The sequence below is a fragment of the Dendrobates tinctorius genome, unplaced genomic scaffold (genome assembly GCF_039654945.1).
Source record: "Dendrobates tinctorius isolate UK_male_01 unplaced genomic scaffold, ASM3965494v1 ptg000161l, whole genome shotgun sequence".
In the NCBI taxonomy this organism is placed as follows: domain Eukaryota; kingdom Metazoa; phylum Chordata; class Amphibia; order Anura; family Dendrobatidae; genus Dendrobates; species Dendrobates tinctorius.
This window is the reverse complement of record NW_027361828.1, coordinates 8,882,062-8,901,292: the sequence shown is the minus strand read 5'-3', so window position 1 is coordinate 8,901,292 and position 19,231 is coordinate 8,882,062. Positions and strand designations below refer to the sequence as shown.

General features: G+C 49.5%; 1 protein-coding gene across 2 annotated transcripts in view; it reads left to right on the top strand.

Annotated features, from left to right (window-relative positions):
• The first annotated feature begins 4,307 nt into the window (after positions 1-4,307).
• OTUD4 (OTU deubiquitinase 4) overlaps positions 4,308-19,231 on the top strand; it is a 61,533-nt gene continuing 46,609 nt past the window's right edge. The window contains exons 1-2 of one of the 2 annotated variants that reach the window (XM_073549798.1): positions 4,308-4,933; positions 12,204-12,287. In XM_073549798.1, the coding sequence (XP_073405899.1) occupies positions 4,778-4,933; positions 12,204-12,287 (240 nt within the window). In that variant the 5' untranslated portion in view covers positions 4,308-4,777. Of the gene's footprint in view, positions 4,934-7,194; positions 7,342-12,203; positions 12,288-19,231 lie in introns of those variants that run through there. The other variant, XM_073549799.1, reaches the window with a different exon arrangement.

The following is a 19,231-nucleotide window of genomic DNA, read 5'->3' as shown; positions in this document are numbered from 1 at the left end:
TCACGGAGGAAGTCCGCAGACGGCCGCCGATCCTCCGTACGCAAATGTGAACCTAGCCATATGTCTCACCAGTCCACAGAGTAAATCTCCTAAAAGTCTTGGGGATCATCAAGATGTTATCTGGCAAAACTGAGACAAGCCTTTATGTTCTTATTGCTCAGCAGTCGTTTGCGTCTTGGAACACTGCCATGCAGGACGTTTTTCCCAGTCTCTTTCTTTTGGTGGAGTCATGGACACTGACCTTAACTGAGGCAATTGAGGCCTACAGTTCTTTAGATGCAGTTGTGGGGTCTATTGGGACCTCTTGGATAAGTTATCTCTGCGCTCTTGAAGTAATTTTAGTCAACTGGCCACTCCTGGGAAGGTTCACAACTGTTCCATGTTTTCGCCATTTATGGAGAATGGCTCACACTGTGGTTCTTTAGGGTCTCAAAGCTTTAGAAATGGACACACCCCCTCACTACTAGAAGCATACAGGTACACACACCCTCATTACTAGCAGTATACAGGTACCCATCCCCCATTACTAGCAGCGTACAGGTAGACATCGCCCATTAATAGCAGTATACAGGTACACATCCCCCATTACTAGCAGGGAGGGGCTAAATTTGGCCCCCATTGCACAGCCTTGAATCTGTAAATAAAATTTCTTAAGAAGCATTTATACTGGGTTGGTTGCCTTTACATGTAGATGGTTTGACGGTATTCTTTGCAATCATATGATCCTTTGAGTTTATTTGTGGTTCACATTGAGTTAATTCATCAGGTGCATACTGATTTGTCTTCAGTTCCTAGCGCAGGATATATGGTTGGGAATTTTTAGTATGTGGTCATTATGAGTAAGACTCTGTTGAGTTGAAACGCGGAAGTGCCTGTCTTTACCATGGTTTTTTAACCTGTATCCTGCTTTTGGATTTTTAATGAAGATTTCTCAATAAAGATCCTATTTTTAAGTAAGAAGATGTGCTGGAATATTTGGATCTCCCCATTACTAGCAGCATACAGGTACACACACCCCCATTACTAGCAGTATACAGGTAGACAGCCCCCATTACTAGCAGTAATGGGGGATGTCTACCTGTATACTGCTAGTAATGGGGGGGGTGCACCTGTATACTGCTAGCAGTGGGGGGGGGGGTACCTGTATGCTGCTAGTAATAGGGTCTGAAACACAACAAAACACAAAATGACAAATTTGCAAAAATACCCTGCAGCAAAAAACATGATAATCAGCAAGTGCTGTATAACAAATACAGAGTATTTAGTCGATACGTTATTTGCAAAAAATGTATACCATGCCGCTTCACCACGCCACAGTAACCCTTCACGAAGCAGACCCCACCCCTCTCCTGTGTGACATGCACATAAAAGAGCTGTCTTACACCACAAGCCCATATACTAGGAGGCGCCTGTCTGTATCCTGTTCATTTAGACACTGTTCACATGTTCAGGTTTGAAATACATTAGATAGGGACTGCTTCGTGAAGGGTTACCGTGACGTGGTGAAGCAGCTTGGTATATATTTTTTGCAAAAAACGTATCGACTAAATACCCTGTATTTGTTATACAGCACTTGCTGATTATTATCATGTTTTTTACTGCAAGGTATTTTTGCAAATTTGTCATTTTGTGTTTTCTTGTTGTGTGTCAGCCATTGGGTGGTGTGAGCATTGTCTGACCGACTTGTTCACACCTGTGCATGTCACATATATAGTAATGGGGTCTGTATGCTGCTAGTAATGGGGGATATCTATACAGGTACACGCACCCCCATTACTAGCAGCGTACAGGTAGACGCACCCCCAATACTAGCAGCGTACAGGTAGACGCACCCCCATTACTAGCAGCGTACAGGTAGACGCACCCCCATTACTAGCAGCGTACAGGTAGACGCACCCCCATTACTAGCAGCGTACAGGTAGACGCACCCCCATTACTAGCAGCGTACAGGTAGACGCACCCCCATTACTAGCAGCGTACAGGTAGACGCACCCCCATTACTAGCAGCGTACAGGTAGACGCACCCCCATTACTAGCAGCGTACAGGTAGACGCACCCCCATTACTAGCAGCGTACAGGTAGACTCACCCCCATTACTAGCAGCGTACAGGTAGACGCACCCCCATTACTAGCAGCGTACAGGTAGACGCACCCCCATTACTAGCAGCGTACAGGTACACGCACCCCCATTACTAGCAGTGTACAGGTACCCATCCCCCCATTACTAGCAGTGTACAGTTAGACATCCCCCCATTACTAGCAGTGTACAGGTACCCACACACCCATTACTAGCAGAGTACAGGTAGACATCCCCCATTACTAGCAGAGTACAGGTACACATCCCCCACTACTAGCAGTGTACAGGTACACATCCCCCACTACTAGCAGTGTACAGGTACACATCCCCCACTACTAGCAGTGTACAGGTACACATCCCCCATTACTAGCAGTGTACAGGTACACATCCCCCACTACTAGCAGTGTACAGGTACACCCCCCCATTACTAGCAGTGTACAGGTACACCCCCCCCATTACTAGCAGTGTACAGGTACACATCCCCCACTACTAGCAGTGTACAGGTACACACACACACACCCATTACTAGCAGTATACAGGTACACATCCCCCATTACTAGCAGTGTACAGGTACACACACACACACCCATTACTAGCAGTATACAGGTACACATCCCCCATTACTAGCAGTGTACAGGTACACATCCCCCATTACTAGCAGTGTACAGGTACACATCCCCCACTACTAGCAGTGTACAGGTACACATCCCCCACTACTAGCAGTGTACAGGTACACATCCCCCACTACTAGCAGTGTACAGGTACACATCCCTCATTACTAGCAGTGTACAGGTACACATCCCCCATTACTAGCAGTGTACAGGTACACATCCCCCATTACTAGCAGTATACAGGTACACATCCCCCATTACTAGCAGTGTACAGGTACACATCCCCCACTACTAGCAGTGTACAGGTACACATCCCCCATTACTAGCAGTGTACAGGTAGAGATCCCCCATTACTAGCAGTGTACAGGTAGAGATCCCCCATTACTAGCAGTGTACAGGTAGAGATCCCCCATTACTAGCAGTGTACAGGTAGAGATCCCCCATTACTAGCAGTGTACAGGTAGAGATCCCCCATTACTAGCAGTGTACAGGTACACATCCCCCATTACTAGCAGTGTACAGGTAGAGATCCCCCATTACTAGCAGTGTACAGGTAGAGATCCCCCATTACTAGCAGTGTACAGGTACACATCCCCTATTACTAGCAGTGTACAGGTACCCATCCCCCATTACTAGCAGTGTACAGGTACCCATCCCCCATTACTAGCAGTGTACAGGTACCCATCCCCCATTACTAGCAGTGTACAGGTACCCATCCCCCATTACTAGCAGTGTACAGGTACCCATCCCCCATTACTAGCAGTGTACAGGTACCCATCCCCCATTACTAGCAGTGTACAGGTACCCATCCCCCATTACTAGCAGTGTACAGGTACCCATCCCCCATTACTAGCAGTGTACAGGTACCCATCCCCCATTACTAGCAGTGTACAGGTACCCATCCCCCATTACTAGCAGTGTACAGGTACACATCCCCCATTACTAGCAGTGTACAGGTACACCCCCCCATTACTAGCAGTGTACAGGTACACATCCCCCACTACTAGCAGTGTACAGGTACACATCCCCCATTACTAGCAGTGTACAGGTACACATCCCCCATTACTAGCAGTGTACAGGTAGAGATCCCCCATTACTAGCAGTGTACAGGTAGAGATCCCCCATTACTAGCAGTGTACAGGTAGAGATCCCCCATTACTAGCAGTGTACAGGTAGAGATCCCCCATTACTAGCAGTGTACAGGTAGAGATCCCCCATTACTAGCAGTGTACAGGTACACATCCCCCATTACTAGCAGTGTACAGGTACACATCCCCCATTACTAGCAGTGTACAGGTACACATCCCCCATTACTAGCAGTGTACAGGTACACATCCCCCATTACTAGCAGTGTACAGGTACACATCCCCCATTACTAGCAGTGTACAGGTACACATCCCCCATTACTAGCAGTGTACAGGTACACATCCCCCATTACTAGCAGTGTACAGGTACACATCCCCCATTACTAGCAGTGTACAGGTAGAGATCCCCCATTACTAGCAGTGTACAGGTACACATCCCCCATTACTAGCAGTGTACAGGTACACATCCCCCATTACTAGCAGTGTACAGGTACGCCCCCTCCAGCACAGCGTGCAGCCCCCTCCGCACACGCCGCTGTGCTCCCTCAGCCCAGAGCTCGGGGGCGCTCGCAGTGAGGCCGCTGTGCGCCTGTCCGCGCTGCTCCCCGCACTTCCTGCTCCTCCTCCCGTTGCTCCCGCCGCCTTCCTGCTCCCATTACTCCTCCAAACTGAAAACAAAACTTTTCCCTTTCCGGAGTCACTTTCGGTTCTGGCTGTGTCCCCGGCGGCTCCTGCACTGAGGCTCATTCCGCCCTCCTCCTCTGGTCGCCGTCATGTGCCCGGGCTCCATGCTGCCCGCCGCTCTGTAGCAGGGCCCTGTCTGTCACCTCCAGCTGGCACTACACGTGGAGACCCTGTGCCCCTCTCATGCCCCCCACACACAGGCTCCATGCCACACGGCCCGTCTGCCCGCCTACCCCTCGCCCATGTGGGCTAGATAAGGACGCTTCGCTGGCCTTTCCTGACTCTCGTTTCGGCGTTTGCTTTGTGGCAGTTGGGCAGCCATGGCCGGCCACAGAGAGCAAGGCGCAGCCCCTGCCCCCGGCAGTGATGGAGGCCCGGAGGAGGCTGCAATGGACTCTTATCTGAGGGCACTTGGGCTGTACAGGAAGAAGATTGCCAAGGACGGCTCCTGTCTGTTCAGGGCAGTGGCTGAGCAGGTACAGACCCTGAGCGGGTTATGTGGGGTCCTTTGGGGATGGGCCAGGACACTGGGGGGTGTCTGGATTAGGAGAGAGGGGGTCTCAGTGGATGGGCCTAGTTAGTACTGTGCTGGGGGGTGTGTCTGTGGATGGGCCTGAATACTGTGGTGGGGGGGTGTCTGTGGATGGGCCTGAATACTGTGGTGGGGGGTGTGTCTGTGGATGGGCCTGAATACTGTGGTGGGGGAGGTGCCTGTGGATGGGCCTGAATACTGTGGTGGGGGAGGTGCCTGTGGATGGGCCTGAATACTGTGGTGGGGGGGGGGGGGTGTCTGTGGATGGGCCTGAATACTGTGGTGGGGGAGGTGTCTGTGGATGGGCCTGAATACTGTGGTGGGGGAGGTGTCTGTGGATGGGCCTGAATACTGTGGTGGGGGAGGTGTCTGTGGATGGGCCTGAATACTGTGGTGGGGGAGGTGTCTGTGGATGGGCCTGAATACTGTGGTGGGGGGGGTGTGCCTGTGGATGGGCCTGAATACTGTGGTGGGGGGGGGGGTCTGTGGATGGGCCTGAATACTGTGGTGGGGGGGGTGTGCCTGTGGATGGGCCTGAATACTGTGGTGGGGGGGGTGTGCCTGTGGATGGGCCTGAATACTGTGGTGGGGGGGGTGTGCCTGTGGATGGGCCTGAATACTGTGGTGGGGGGGGTGTGCCTGTGGATGGGCCTGAATACTGTGGTGGGGGGGGTGTGCCTGTGGATGGGCCTGAATACTGTGGTGGGGGGGGTGTGCCTGTGGATGGGCCTGAATACTGTGGTGGGGGGGGGGGTGTCTGTGGATGGGCCTGAATACTGTGGTGGGGGGGGGTGTCTGTGGATGGGCCTGAATACTGTGGTGGGGGGGGGGTCTGTGGATGGGCCTGAATACTGTGGTGGGGGGGGTGTGCCTGTGGATGGGCCTGAATACTGTGGTGGGGGGGGTGTGCCTGTGGATGGGCCTGAATACTGTGGTGGGGGGGGTGTGCCTGTGGATGGGCCTGAATACTGTGGTGGGGGGGGTGTGCCTGTGGATGGGCCTGAATACTGTGGTGGGGGGGGGTGTGCCTGTGGATGGGCCTGAATACTGTGGTGGGGGGGGGTGTGCCTGTGGATGGGCCTGAATACTGTGGTGGGGGGGGGTGTGCCTGTGGATGGGCCTGAATACTGTGGTGGGGGGGGTGTGCCTGTGGATGGGCCTGAATACTGTGGTGGGGGGGGTGTGCCTGTGGATGGGCCTGAATACTGTGGTGGGGGGGGTGTGCCTGTGGATGGGCCTGAATACTGTGGTGGGGGGGGTGTGCCTGTGGATGGGCCTGAATACTGTGGTGGGGGGGGTGTGCCTGTGGATGGGCCTGAATACTGTGGTGGGGGGGGTGTGCCTGTGGATGGGCCTGAATACTGTGGTGGGGGGGGTGTGCCTGTGGATGGGCCTGAATACTGTGGTGGGGGGGGGGTGTCTGTGGATGGGCCTGAATACTGTGGTGGGGGGGGGTGTCTGTGGATGGGCCTGAATACTGTGGTGGGGGGGGGTCTGTGGATGGGCCTGAATACTGTGGTGGGGGGGGGGTCTGTGGATGGGCCTGAATACTGTGGTGGGGGGGGTGTGCCTGTGGATGGGCCTGAATACTGTGGTGGGGGGGGTGTGCCTGTGGATGGGCCTGAATACTGTGGTGGGGGGGGTGTGCCTGTGGATGGGCCTGAATACTGTGGTGGGGGGGGTGTGCCTGTGGATGGGCCTGAATACTGTGGTGGGGGGTGTGTGCCTGTGGATGGGCCTGAATACTGTGGTGGGGGGGGTGTGCCTGTGGATGGGCCTGAATACTGTGGTGGGGGGGGTGTGCCTGTGGATGGGCCTGAATACTGTGGTGGGGGGGGTGTGCCTGTGGATGGGCCTGAATACTGTGGTGGGGGGGGTGTGCCTGTGGATGGGCCTGAATACTGTGGTGGGGGGGGTGTGCCTGTGGATGGGCCTGAATACTGTGGTGGGGGGGGTGTCTGTGGATGGGCCTGAATACTGTGGTGGGGGGTGTCTGTGGATGGGCCTGAATACTGTGGTGGGGGAGGTGCCTGTGGATGGGCCTGAATACTGTGGTGGGGGAGGTGTCTGTGGATGGGCCTGAATACTGTGGTGAGGGGGGTGTCTGTGGATGGGCCTGAACACTAGGTGGGGCGGGGGGTGTCCCTGCGGATGGGCCTGAACACTAGGTGGGGCGGGGGGTGTCCCTGCGGATGGGCCTGAACACTAGGTGGGGGGGGGTGTCTCTGTGGGTTGGCATGAGTCCTAAGGGACTGTGTAGATGAGCCGGCTTTCCAAGATGGGTGGTTGAGCCTGAGTTGTAGCTCCTTACCTGGCGGTAGTGCTGGTGTGCATGCACCTTACTGTTGATAGGTGGGTATGAACAGTACACTTCTTGGTGACATATAACATGCAGTAGAGATCACAAGACCAATGAGCGTTCCTGGGGCTAAATATGTGCTAGTTTGTCTCACACATGGAGACTCGGCAGATAACGGTTTGTAACAACTAAGGCTAGTTTCACACTAGGGTTTCTCAGAGCTGCGGACGTCCTCCATGTAGCTCTGCCCATTGCTGCACCTCCTCCGGTCAGCTTCGCCTATGGCCGCATGTGTCCTGCATACCCTATCATTAACATTAGGTACGCAGGCCATGCAGATGCATCCGCATGTGACGTTTTGACGATGCAGTGAAAAAAAATTTCCAACTCGTTGCATTCTACACGGGTCACCACATCGTCAAAATGACGCATGCGATCGCATCCGCATTCATCCGTCCGGCTTGCGTACCTAATGTTAATGATAGGATATGCAGGCTGCATGCGGCTGTAGGCAGAGCTGACCGGAGGAGGTGCGGCAACGGGTGGAGCTACACGGAGGACGTCCGCAGCCCTCCACAGCTCTGAGAACCGCTAGTGTGTAACTAGCCTCAAGTGGTACTTTAGTTGTACACTAGACATGTGCAGTGTGGAGGTGGGAGACAGGTGTTGCTGTCTTGTGATCCCAGCAGACACAATGGCGGCTTGTCCTTTCCCCCTTAGTGCCCTGATGCATGATTGCGCATTCTCCATGTTTTAGGAGTGCCTTTGGATTCAGGATTGTTCTCAGTGGAAGAAACAACATTTTAATCTTGTAGTTATACCTTTTAATGGCTAACAAGACTACTTAGGCCTGAGGAAGAGACCTAAGGCTGTGTGCACACGCTGCGGATTCTGTAAAATCCGCAGGTGAAACCGCAGGTCAAAAGACCTGCGGTTTTGCCCTGCGGTTTTTCATCTCGTCAATAGAGGAGATGGCAAACCGCAGGAGAATCCGCAGAAAGAATTGACATGTCAATTCTTTCTGCGGATTGAAAACCGCAGATAATCCGCACGGAAAATTCCGCACCGTCTGCACTGCGGTTTTTGGTTCCCATAGGGAATCATGGTACATGGCCAAAATCGCTGCGGAACCGCAGCAAAATCCGCAGAGTGTGCACACAGCCTAAGTGTTCTGGAAAGCTTGCTTTGTAACTTCACTTATTTTGTTTTTGCTAGCTATTAAAAGGTATCATAACTACAAGATTATTATTCTGCTTCTCCCACTGAGTATAATCAATCTTGTAGATTCAGGAGGCTCAGCACTGCTATTTATGGAAACCCATCTTGGGCACTTAGCAGGGGTCCTGGTTGTCGGATGTCAAGGCCCCTTTACATTTAGCGATGCACCAGCGATCCCGACAACGATACGACCCGGTCAGGATCGCTGGTGCATCGCTAAATGGTCGCTAGTGAGCTGCCACACAGTCAGCTCTCACAGCGATGTAGCGACGCAGCAGCGGTCATTACTTACCTTTCAGACGCGGCGATCCTGACATCCTCCCGCCCGCGTCGCTGCCAGCAGGAAGCGCCCAACGAGAAATGGACGATCTCGCGCGATCAGCGACAGACAGCGGGGGAGCCGGTCGGAGGTAAGTATCACACACAGCGATATCGCTGCTACGTCACAAAATTGATGACGCTTTAGCGATATCGCTATGTGTAAAGGCCCCTTCAGGCTCAGAAGGATCAGACTTTGAAAATTTCAACACCCGATCCTTTTGTGTTCAAAGGAGATAAGCCACTATCAGTTGTTTGGCATCAGCTTCTTTCCCACCCCACTGAACATTGAGATGATCATGTTTGTGTGTGGGTGATCCTGGTACTATAGGTATCTGCCAGGTATCTCTAGTTATTAGTCTGATCATAGCAGAAAGTACATTTCTACGGATGTTTGTATACTAGCCCGAGTAGTCTAAAACTGGTACCTTCAATGCCAAAGTGCCTATCTGTCGTGACATTTCAACAGCTCAATATGGGTTCGATTTTTAGTCATTTTCATCCTATTCGTTTACAAAAGGTGGAATCATTAGGGAAATACACAGCATAAATTGAGATGGTGCGGAGTTTGAGAGTAGGTGAACATGGAGATTTTGCAGATTTTCTTTCCCCCAAAAAATCTGCATATAACAGCAGCAGAATTTCACACTTATTTTTTTTTACTGCAGTTTATGCCAAGCCAAAAATACTCGAACTTATTCTAAAAGCAATGGAAACAAAATGGGTTCAACGTATTGGTCAGCGCGTTTCGAAGTATCAAACTTCTTTGTCAGGACAAAACCACAGAAAGTTATTCTAGGATGTATAGTCAAAAAGTCTGGATTTCCTCCACCAAAGACCTCACTGTAATAGGTGAAATGCGCAGCAAATCGGGAGTAGTTCTGCACAACTCCGCAGCGGTTACTGCTCTGCAGAAGCTCGCCAGCGGGCAGGTCTGTGAGAACATGGCACAATTCTGGTCAGCTTCTGCTCCAGTCTTTCTCCCTAGTATGTGGATGAGACTTTGTGAAATCTTATCAACACTTCACCAGTCCCAGTATGCAGCGCAATTTCTGCCCACAGAAATTCTGGATGGGAAAAAATGCGATGTGTACGCCCCGGGTATACACATCCTATAGGATAGCTAAACATTTAGAAATGGTTTTGATATCAAGTAGCTTCTGTTTAGAATTATTGATCAGTGGGGGTCCGGGGTTTATCCCCGAGGGCGAGCGTTGTGGTGTAATGAGGCGGTACACGGCTCTTATCCTTTAGTTGCCCCTTAGATATTTGCAGCCAGAGGCAGCATGACGCACCTGTCTGTGTTACTATGCAGTGCTTGTATATACTTGTTATCTACTCATGTGAACTCAAGAATTTGATGAAGATTTCAGATTCTTGATATTGATGATAAGATAAAGCGTATCACCGCCATCGTAATGAGGATCAGTAATTCACAACACAAATTCACATGCATGATCATCCGCTTAGGGGGATGAATGGCTCCTGTAGCGTTCTGTCTAACAAAGAAGGTGGTTCTCTTAGATGTATAATGTACAGCAAAATTGATACATAGGACAAGGGTGAAACCAGTCAAAGTTTAACCGTATTTATTTATGACTACATTGTTTAGTACGGTGTCAAAACACAGATCCTATAGTACTACCACTTCACACTGATACATTCTTGATTGGGAAAAAAGTTGTAATGTTACCTCTTATTTCCAATGTTTCGTGCATGAGATTAAAATATTTGGTTATATTACAGTTGGATTAGGCCTGTTTCACACTTCAGTTTTTTGACGACAGTCAAAATCCGACGTTTTGCAAAAAACGGATCCGACATTTTTTTTGGCGGATCCGGTTTTTTTCCCATTGACTTGCATTGCGGCGGATTTTGACGGATAGTCATCCGTTTTTTGATGGATCTGTCATAATTTTGGCGTCTGCTGTCTTGAGTGGACGTTCTCTCTCTCTCTCTCCCCCCCCTCTCTCTCTCTCCCCCTCTCTCCCTCTCCCCCTCTCTCTCTCTCCCCCCCTCTCTCTCTCTCCCCCTCTCTCCCTCTCCCCCTCTCTCTCTCTCTCCCCCTCTCTCTCTCTCTCCCCCTCTCTCTCTCTCCCCCTCTCTCTCTCTCCCCCTCTCTCTCTCTCCCCCTCTCTCTCTCTCCCCCTCTCTCTCTCTCCCCCTCTCTCTCTCTCCCCCTCTCTCTCTCTCCCCCTCTCTCTCTCTCTCCCCCTCTCTCTCTCTCCCCCCTCTCTCTCTCTCCCCCCTCTCTCTCTCTCCCCCCTCTCTCTCTCTCCCCCCTCTCTCTCTCTCCCCCCTCTCTCTCTCCCCCCTCTCTCTCTCTCCCCCCCCTCTCTCTCTCTCTCCCCCCCTCTCTCTCTCTCTCCCCCCTCTCTCTCTCTCTCCCCCCTCTCTCTCTCTCTCCCCCCTCTCTCTCTCTCTCCCCCCTCTCTCTCTCTCTCCCCCCCCTGTTGAGGGCAGAGTACTGCAGTACGCAGGCGCCGGACTTCTCTGAACTTTGCCTGTGCACTGCAGTGCTCAGCGGTACTACCCCTGATGGCGATGGCCGCATCTTATATGTGAAAAAATAGGTGACAGATTCCCTTAGACATTCCCAGTTTGCGTACGGACCACCAGGTATGGACCAGCTGCTGGTCTCCTGCACCGATTCCTATAGCCTCTTTCCAGGCAGTCAAAAATATTTAGACAGGAAAGCAGTCACTCTATTCATGGTGCGTAAGCTACAAGCAGCGTGAATCGACACGTGGCTGCTCAATTTCTCTCTGAATATAGTTTGAATTGCCACCTGGTACTATAGACATATGCGAGATTAGACCAGTGATGAAGTCCCCTGCTGGCTTTTCCCTCCGCCTTTACAGGTGATTGACAGGCCCTTTCCTGTGTACACACATGCAAGAGACCTGTCATCTAGAGCGGAACGTGCTGAAGCGTGGGAGCGCGCCAGACTAGTCTTGTCTCACTATCGTCTTCTCCCATCACTTGCCTTTTGAAACTGTTTTCGGCATAACACTGGAGCATTTTGGAGAAAACAAGCCAATACCTGGCTGCAGTTGTGCAGCCAGGGTCTGATTCATGCTGACTGTTTTTATTTTTTTGTCACCCTCCCCAATCCTCTGCAGCTCCCTTTCTGTTGCTTACCTGGTACCTGTTAGCCTGTTTCCCGGGTCCCCTCTTGGCATACAGGCAATGCCCACTCAGCCACACTGCCCGTTCTGGCCATTTCCAGGGTGCCAAGAATGGACACTTCTGCTCTTTCCATCAGAGTTTAGGTAGTGACACTGTAATAAGTGTAGAAAGTCTCATTCTGCATGTTGGCAGGAATCAATAGAAGGATGGCATAATCTGATTATGTAATATGTTTATGTTCCTGTTTTAGATTTTGCACTCTCAGGCAAGACATTTGGAAATAAGGCGATCCTGTATACAGTATCTGAGCGACAATCGAGCCCATTTTGAATCGGTAAGTAAGATGAGAGTTTCCATTTCCCAGTGTCTAGTTTCCCAGCTCCATCATACATCCTGTTGGGACATCACCAGCTGATGGAGACTTTCCATCTAATGGGCTCATAGGTTCCATGATGATCTTAATAAAGAGTTGTCCCTTCGTTTCAGTGGGCATTCCTCTCTTGTCTTGTTCCGTATTGTCTCTGAAGGAAGGCTATGCTTTACTGGGGAAAGAAAGCGATAAAACTATAATTTGCCATCACTCCTAATTATTAGCTGCCACTGCCCGGTCTCCTGATGCTGGCGTCGGTGCGTGATTTTTTTTGTTGTTGCAGTTCTTTGCAGAACAGGCATAGTTACCTGCATTAATGTGAAAGCCTGGAGGCAAGTAAATCTACATACCTATACAGCACTTACGCCGTCTCCTTTCCAGAGTTGTAGGCAATGCTGCCATGATGAGTATTTGGGGAGTTTTTGATGTTGCAGATTTTCTGCCCCTATTAGGTAAATTAAGTAACTTGGGTTTTGATGCTGCAATTTTTTTTTCTTTTTTTAATGTCAAGTTTTAATTAAAGCTGCAGTGTTTTCAATACTTCCTGGTATTTGCGTTTAACAAAACTTTATTCATACAGTCATGTTCGGATTCCAAGTATTTTAACCGCTTTCGTGCAGCGCTCTGAAAAAGGCATATGCACTTTCTGCATCTGATGCAATTCTGTGGTGAAAATCCGCACATAAAGCTTAGTTTTATGACCCTAGCAAGAGAAGTTGACATGTTGCCGATGTAGAAATCGCACGGCCGGTCAGTTTGCCCGGTGTAAGAAGAAAGCACAGTGGGCATAAGATTGGACACCCACCCACTGTGCTGGACTGTAAGGTGATGAATGTTTTGCTCAGTGAAAATTCTCAACGTCAAACACGAACCAAAAACTCCTCATGGGAACAATCTTAACCACCACCAATAGGCCGTTTTGGGGACGTGTTCCTCAGGGCTGTGTTTAAACAGCGGTCAGGAATAAGTGAATAGCACCCCCAGGTTGGCACAAATCCCCCGGATGACAGCTGACACCCTGCGGTATTGGCCCCTGCCTGCCGGTTTTGGAACCGATCGGGCCCGATTAACCCCTTAAATACTGCTGCCATGAGGTATCAAAGTGGTTAAAACACTATGGCAGGACCGTACCCCCACTTCCCCGCGATTGTAATGTCGGGGGCTGCTTGGTGCCGTGGTACCCTGAGGTCATCCAATGACACAAGGGTACAGTGGCCTGTGAGATCCAGCTATAAGCCGAGTCCTGACGGGCCATGGAAAAGATTCTCTGACGGGTCTCAGGCACTGCAGTACACAAAAAAATATACATGTCCCGCAGTAGGACTAAGTGAAAAGGTAAAATAAACACAAAGTGCACCAAAAAAAACAATCATTTCACCACTAAAAAAAGTCACACTTTAATCATACTGACACACAAAAATTGAGTAAAAAAAGCGATCAAAAAGACATGTAAAAAATTTGTATATATGAAATCTCCAAACTGTCCCACAAAAACAAGCCCTAATATGGCTCATTTGTCAAAAAAATCAGTTACAGCTTTCAGAATGACGATGCAAAAACAAATTCATTTTTGTAAAATATTTTTAGTCTGTAAAAGTAGAAATGCATAAAAAAAATAAATCTGATATCACTGCAATTGTACAGACCTGATGAACAAATCGGTCTTATCATTTTTACCGCACGGTGAACTGCGCAAGAAAAAATATAAAATAAAAACTAAAATTGCTGTTTTTTTTTTCATTCTGCATCTAAAAAATCTGAATATAAAGTGATCAAAAAACATTATGTATCCCAAGAAGGTACCAATATATCATCCAACTCGTTGCGCAATTAATACGCCCTCATAAAGCTTTGTTCGACTAAAAATAAAAAGTTACAGCGCTCAAATGTGGCGACAGAAAACTATTTTTTATGAAAAAGCATTTTTACTGTGTGATATTATCAAAATATAAGAAAACAATATAAATTTTCTATTGCTGTAAGTGTACTGACCCGAAGGATAAATCCACCTTATCACTTATACCTCACAGTGAACTTCACAAAAATGAGAACTATTCTATTCTATACTGTCTGTATTAATTTCACCTCCCAAAAAAATCAGACCAAGGCTCTGTTCACATTTATCATGCGCTCTCCTCTGAGCGCTTGTCGGGGTTTCTGTGTACATGACAAAAACCGCTATTCAGACAAAAGCCCTGACTGAACTACACTCTTATGAGCCACATGGAGTCCCTATGGACTCAGTCTGCTCTCTGTTCCGGTGGTATCCCACCATTTTAGGCGTCTTTTTAGCTTTCGAGACTACTCAGGTCTCATCATCAGGTCTCAAAAGTTTTCAATTTGTTACCATCTTTTCAGTTAGCCATTAAAAGGTATCAACCACTGAGGACTCTCAATTCTAAATATTTTTCTATCTACTGGCTAACGCGGAACAAAGATATACATCTTTCCTGTATTAAACCGCAGTAAGGGGCCAGATGTTTGCATTATTGTGGCGGGGAGTGCACACTTAACAATTTAGGCTGCGTTCACACGTTGCAGTTTTTTCGCGGCGGTTTTTAGCACGCGATTTTGCTGCGAAAACGCAAAAGAACAGCATCCCATGTAATCCTATGGGATTCCGCAATGCTGTGCTAATGCTGCGGATTTTACCGTGGTGGAATCGCATCGCGGAAAAATACGCAGCATGCTCATTATTTTGTGGAATCGCAGTGATTCCGCCCACATAGGAATGCATTGTTCTGTTTACTTTCCGCATGTGGCTGTGCCCACCATACGAAAAGTATGCAGAACATTTGCGGATGGTACCCAGGGGGTGGAGGAGAGGAGACTCCTCCAGGCTGTGGGTACTATATCCCTGTAAAAAATAGAATTAAAATAAAAAATCGGGTTATATTTACTTTCCGGCGTATTTATTTTCCGGCTGATTTTGTGACGCCACAGCGATCTTGCCAGTGAGATCGCTGTGTGTGACTGGGATCAGCGACCGGCCCCCCTGCTGGGTATCGCTGATCGCGCTCCATCGTCCTGGGCCGTTTTTTGATCGCTGGTCTCCCTCTGGCCAGTGCGCATCGCTGCGTGTGGCAGCGAGAGACCAGCGATGTTGGTTTCCAATGTAAACATCGGATATCTAAGAGCCGCGCGGCTCTTAGATACCCGATGTTTACATTGGAAACCAGCTTGCTCGCTGGTCTTGATCCCTGGAGGGGCTGTCTAATGATGTCCCAGCGATCCCATCCATGTCGGATCGTTGGTGGGATCGCTGGGACATCTGTTATGATTGGGTCACCGAGGAGGAAAGCAAGACCAAGCTAAGCCACAGAAAACCAGAGAGGTTGGTAACTAAGCGGATTGCAGACCCCTGATCCTATCCACACAACTAGCAGTAGCCATGGAGCGTACCTACGATGATCCTAGACGCCTCGACACAGCCAGAGAACTAAATAAGCCTAAAGCAAGAAAGGGGAAATCTAAACTGCCCCAGAGCAGACCCCAAAGGAATAGATAGCCACCCAAACATATATTGTCGGTGAGACAAGATGAAAACACAAACGCAGGTAGGAAAACAGACTGAGCAAACGATGGGGCCCACACTAACTAGACAGGAAAGGAAAGACTCTGTCTGCAATCACGCAAAAAACCCTGCAAAAAATGCCCAACACGTCTGATAGAAAAATACTGAAGTCACTAGACTTCGCCCACTATATCAGCACTCTGGTATATTCTGAAAGCAGAGCAAAAAGAGGCCAATCTAATAAGGGACAAAAACAAACTGGCACAAGCAGTAACATAAGGATGGAAATTCAGCACAGCCCCAGCCGGAGCTGGCTGACCACACAAAACTGAAATAGACAAAACCAGATCAAATGTGAACAATAACAAAAGAACACTTAGCTGAGCATGCAGGGACTGAGCTGGAAACTAAGACCTCAGGAGGCAGGAAAAAATCACCAGCAGGGATAGAGGGAGTAGGCTGTCTTAAATCCAGTCAGAAACTCCAGATCTCCAGTCATACGCCTCATTACCAGGTGGCAGGCCTCTGTTAATTAGATCAGCTCCATTACCTCCAGTAACCACCAGAGGCAGCCCGGAAAGTGAACTCACGACCCCTCTGTCAATATAACAAGCTCCACTACCTTCACTAGTAACCAGAGGTAGGCCAGAAAGCGAATTCACAACAGACATCGTTATGTGTAGCGGGGCCTTTACCGATGCTCCCGCCAACTCCCGTTCCCAGTAATGCCTTGTGGCAAGGACTTGTGATGACGTAGTGGTCTCACAAGGCATTACTGGGAACGGGATCATCACGAGGATCGGGGACGCTGCGCGGGACGTCGGTGAGAAAAACACGATTTTTTATTTTTAACATTAGATCTTTTTACTACTGATGCTGCATAGGCAGCCTCAATAGTAAAAAGTTGGTCACACTAGTCAAACACTGTGTTTGACGAGTGTGACCAACCTGTCAATCAGTTCTCCGAGTGATGCTACAGATCGCTTGGAAAACGCTAGTGTTCTGCAAGCTAATTACGCTTGCAAATCGCTAGTTTTCCCGCGGGAATTTAAAAAGCGGTTTTCCCGCGGAATGGAATTCCCACGGTAACTTCCGTGGGAGTTCCGCAATGTGTGCACATAGCCTTACAGCAGTGTGTGTCTCCAGAAGCACAGTGTATGTGGGAGCACAATGTATGGACACTAGACTGGCATATTTGCAATTGTCCAGAAATAAAATCATGGGGTGTATGTTACAAAATAGTCACTGCAGTCATAGATAATTCATTGAGAGGTGTAATTTCTATAATAGGGTGACTTTGCTCTTCTGATACTTTAGTGGCTCCGCAAACATCGCCTGCAAACTATTCTAAGGCTCCAAAAGTCAAATGGCGCTCCTGCCTTCTCAGCCCTGATGTGTGGCCAAACAGTAGTTTTTGGTGACTTCTGGGGCATCACCATGTTCAGGAGAAATTGTGCAATAAATTGGTGGGTCTAGTTTCACCTATTAACTCTTTTCTAAGTGACAAATTTGCATCAAATAAACTAAATTTTCTCCTACGCCTCATTGAGGGGACACAGGACCATGGGTGTTATGCTGCTGCCACTAGGAGGACACTAAGTGAAAAAATAGAAGTTAACTCCTCCTCTGCAGTATACACCCGCCCACTGGCTGGGATTGAACCAGTTCTTGCTTAGTGTCTGTAGGAAGAACTTGGGTCTGGCTTCAGACCCCAACGTTTTTGTTTTCAATTTTTGATTTTTTTCTGTAAATTTTTATTTTTTAGTTAACCCCTTCACGACCTATGACGCCTACGTAGGCGTCATGAAAAGCAGTGCCCAAACGACCTATGACGCCTACGTAGGCGTCATGCTATAAATAGCCCCCCTGCGGGTCGGGTGACCGGGGTCACTGAAAGGTCACCCGACCCGCACACAAAGGACCCTTCAGAGTTAACACCTGGGGGTGTGGCTTAGCCCCCACGTGCCTACGATCGCTCTGATTGGCTGTTAAAAGTGAAACTGCCAATCAGAGCGATTGTAATATTTCACCAATGAAAATTGGTGAAATATTACAATCCAGCTATGGCCGATGCTGAAATAGCATCGGACATGGCTGGACACCGAGACCCGACCCCCCCCACACCGACTGACGGCACCGATCGGCTGCCGCCACCTTCTGACGGCACCGATCGGCAGCCGCCGTCATGATCTGCCCCCCCGCCTTCTCTCCGCCCCCCCAGCCCTCCGATCATCCCCTCTCACCCTCCGATCACCCCCTCACCCTCCTTTGTGCCTCCGATCTCCCGCTATCCGTCCCGGTGTCCTGCCGTCCAGCGTCATGGGCGCCGCCATCTTGCAAGATGGCGGGCGCATGCGCAGTGCGCCGAATCGAATCTGCAACGCTGCAGATTCATTCATTTATTTTGATCACTATGATAAACTTTCATAGTGATCAAAATAAATAAAAAGTAAATCACCGCCCCCTTTATCACCCCCATAGGTAGGGACAAATAATAAAATATATATATTTTTTTTTTTTCCATTAGGGTTAGGTCCAGGGCTAGGGTTAGGGCTAGGGTTAGGGCTAGGGTTAGGGCTAGGGTTAGGGCTAGGGTTAGGGCTAGGGTTAGGGCTAGGGTTAGGGCTAGGGTTAGGGCTAGGGTTAGGGCTAGGGTTAGGGCTAGGGTTAGGGCTAGGGTTAGGGCTAGGGTTAGGGCTAGGGTTAGGGTTGGACTAAGGGTTAGGGTTGGACTAAGGGTTAGGGTTGGACTAGGGGTTAGGGTTGGACTAGGGGTTAGGGTTGGACTAGGGGTTAGGGTTGGACTAAGGGTTAGGGTTGGACTAAGGGTTAGGGTTGGACTAAGGGTTAGGGTTGGACTAAGGGTTAGGGTTGGACTAAGGGTTAGGGTTGGACTAAGGGTTAGGGTTGGACTAAGGGTTAGGGTTGGACTAAGGGTTAGGGTTGGACTAAGGGTTAGGGTTGGACTAAGGGTTAGGGTTGGACTAAGGGTTAGGGTTGGACTAAGGGTTAGGGTTGGACTAAGGGTTAGGGTTGGACTAAGGGTTAGGGTTGGACTAAGGGTTAGGGTTGGACTAAGGGTTAGGGTTGGACTAAGGGTTAGGGTTGGACTAAGGGTTAGGGTTGGACTAAGGGTTAGGGTTGGACTAAGGGTTAGGGTTGGACTAAGGGTTAGGGTTGGACTAAGGGTTAGGGTTGGACTAAGGGTTAGGGTTGAATTTAGGGTTAGGGTTGAATTTAGGGTTAGGGTTGAATTTAGGGTTAGGGTTGGGGTTGGGATTACGGTTAGGCTTGTGGTTAGGGTTAGAGTTGGGATTTCGTTAGGGGTGTGTTGGGATTAGGGTTGTGGTTAGGGTTATGATTAGGGTTGGGATTAGGGTTAGGGGTGTGTTGG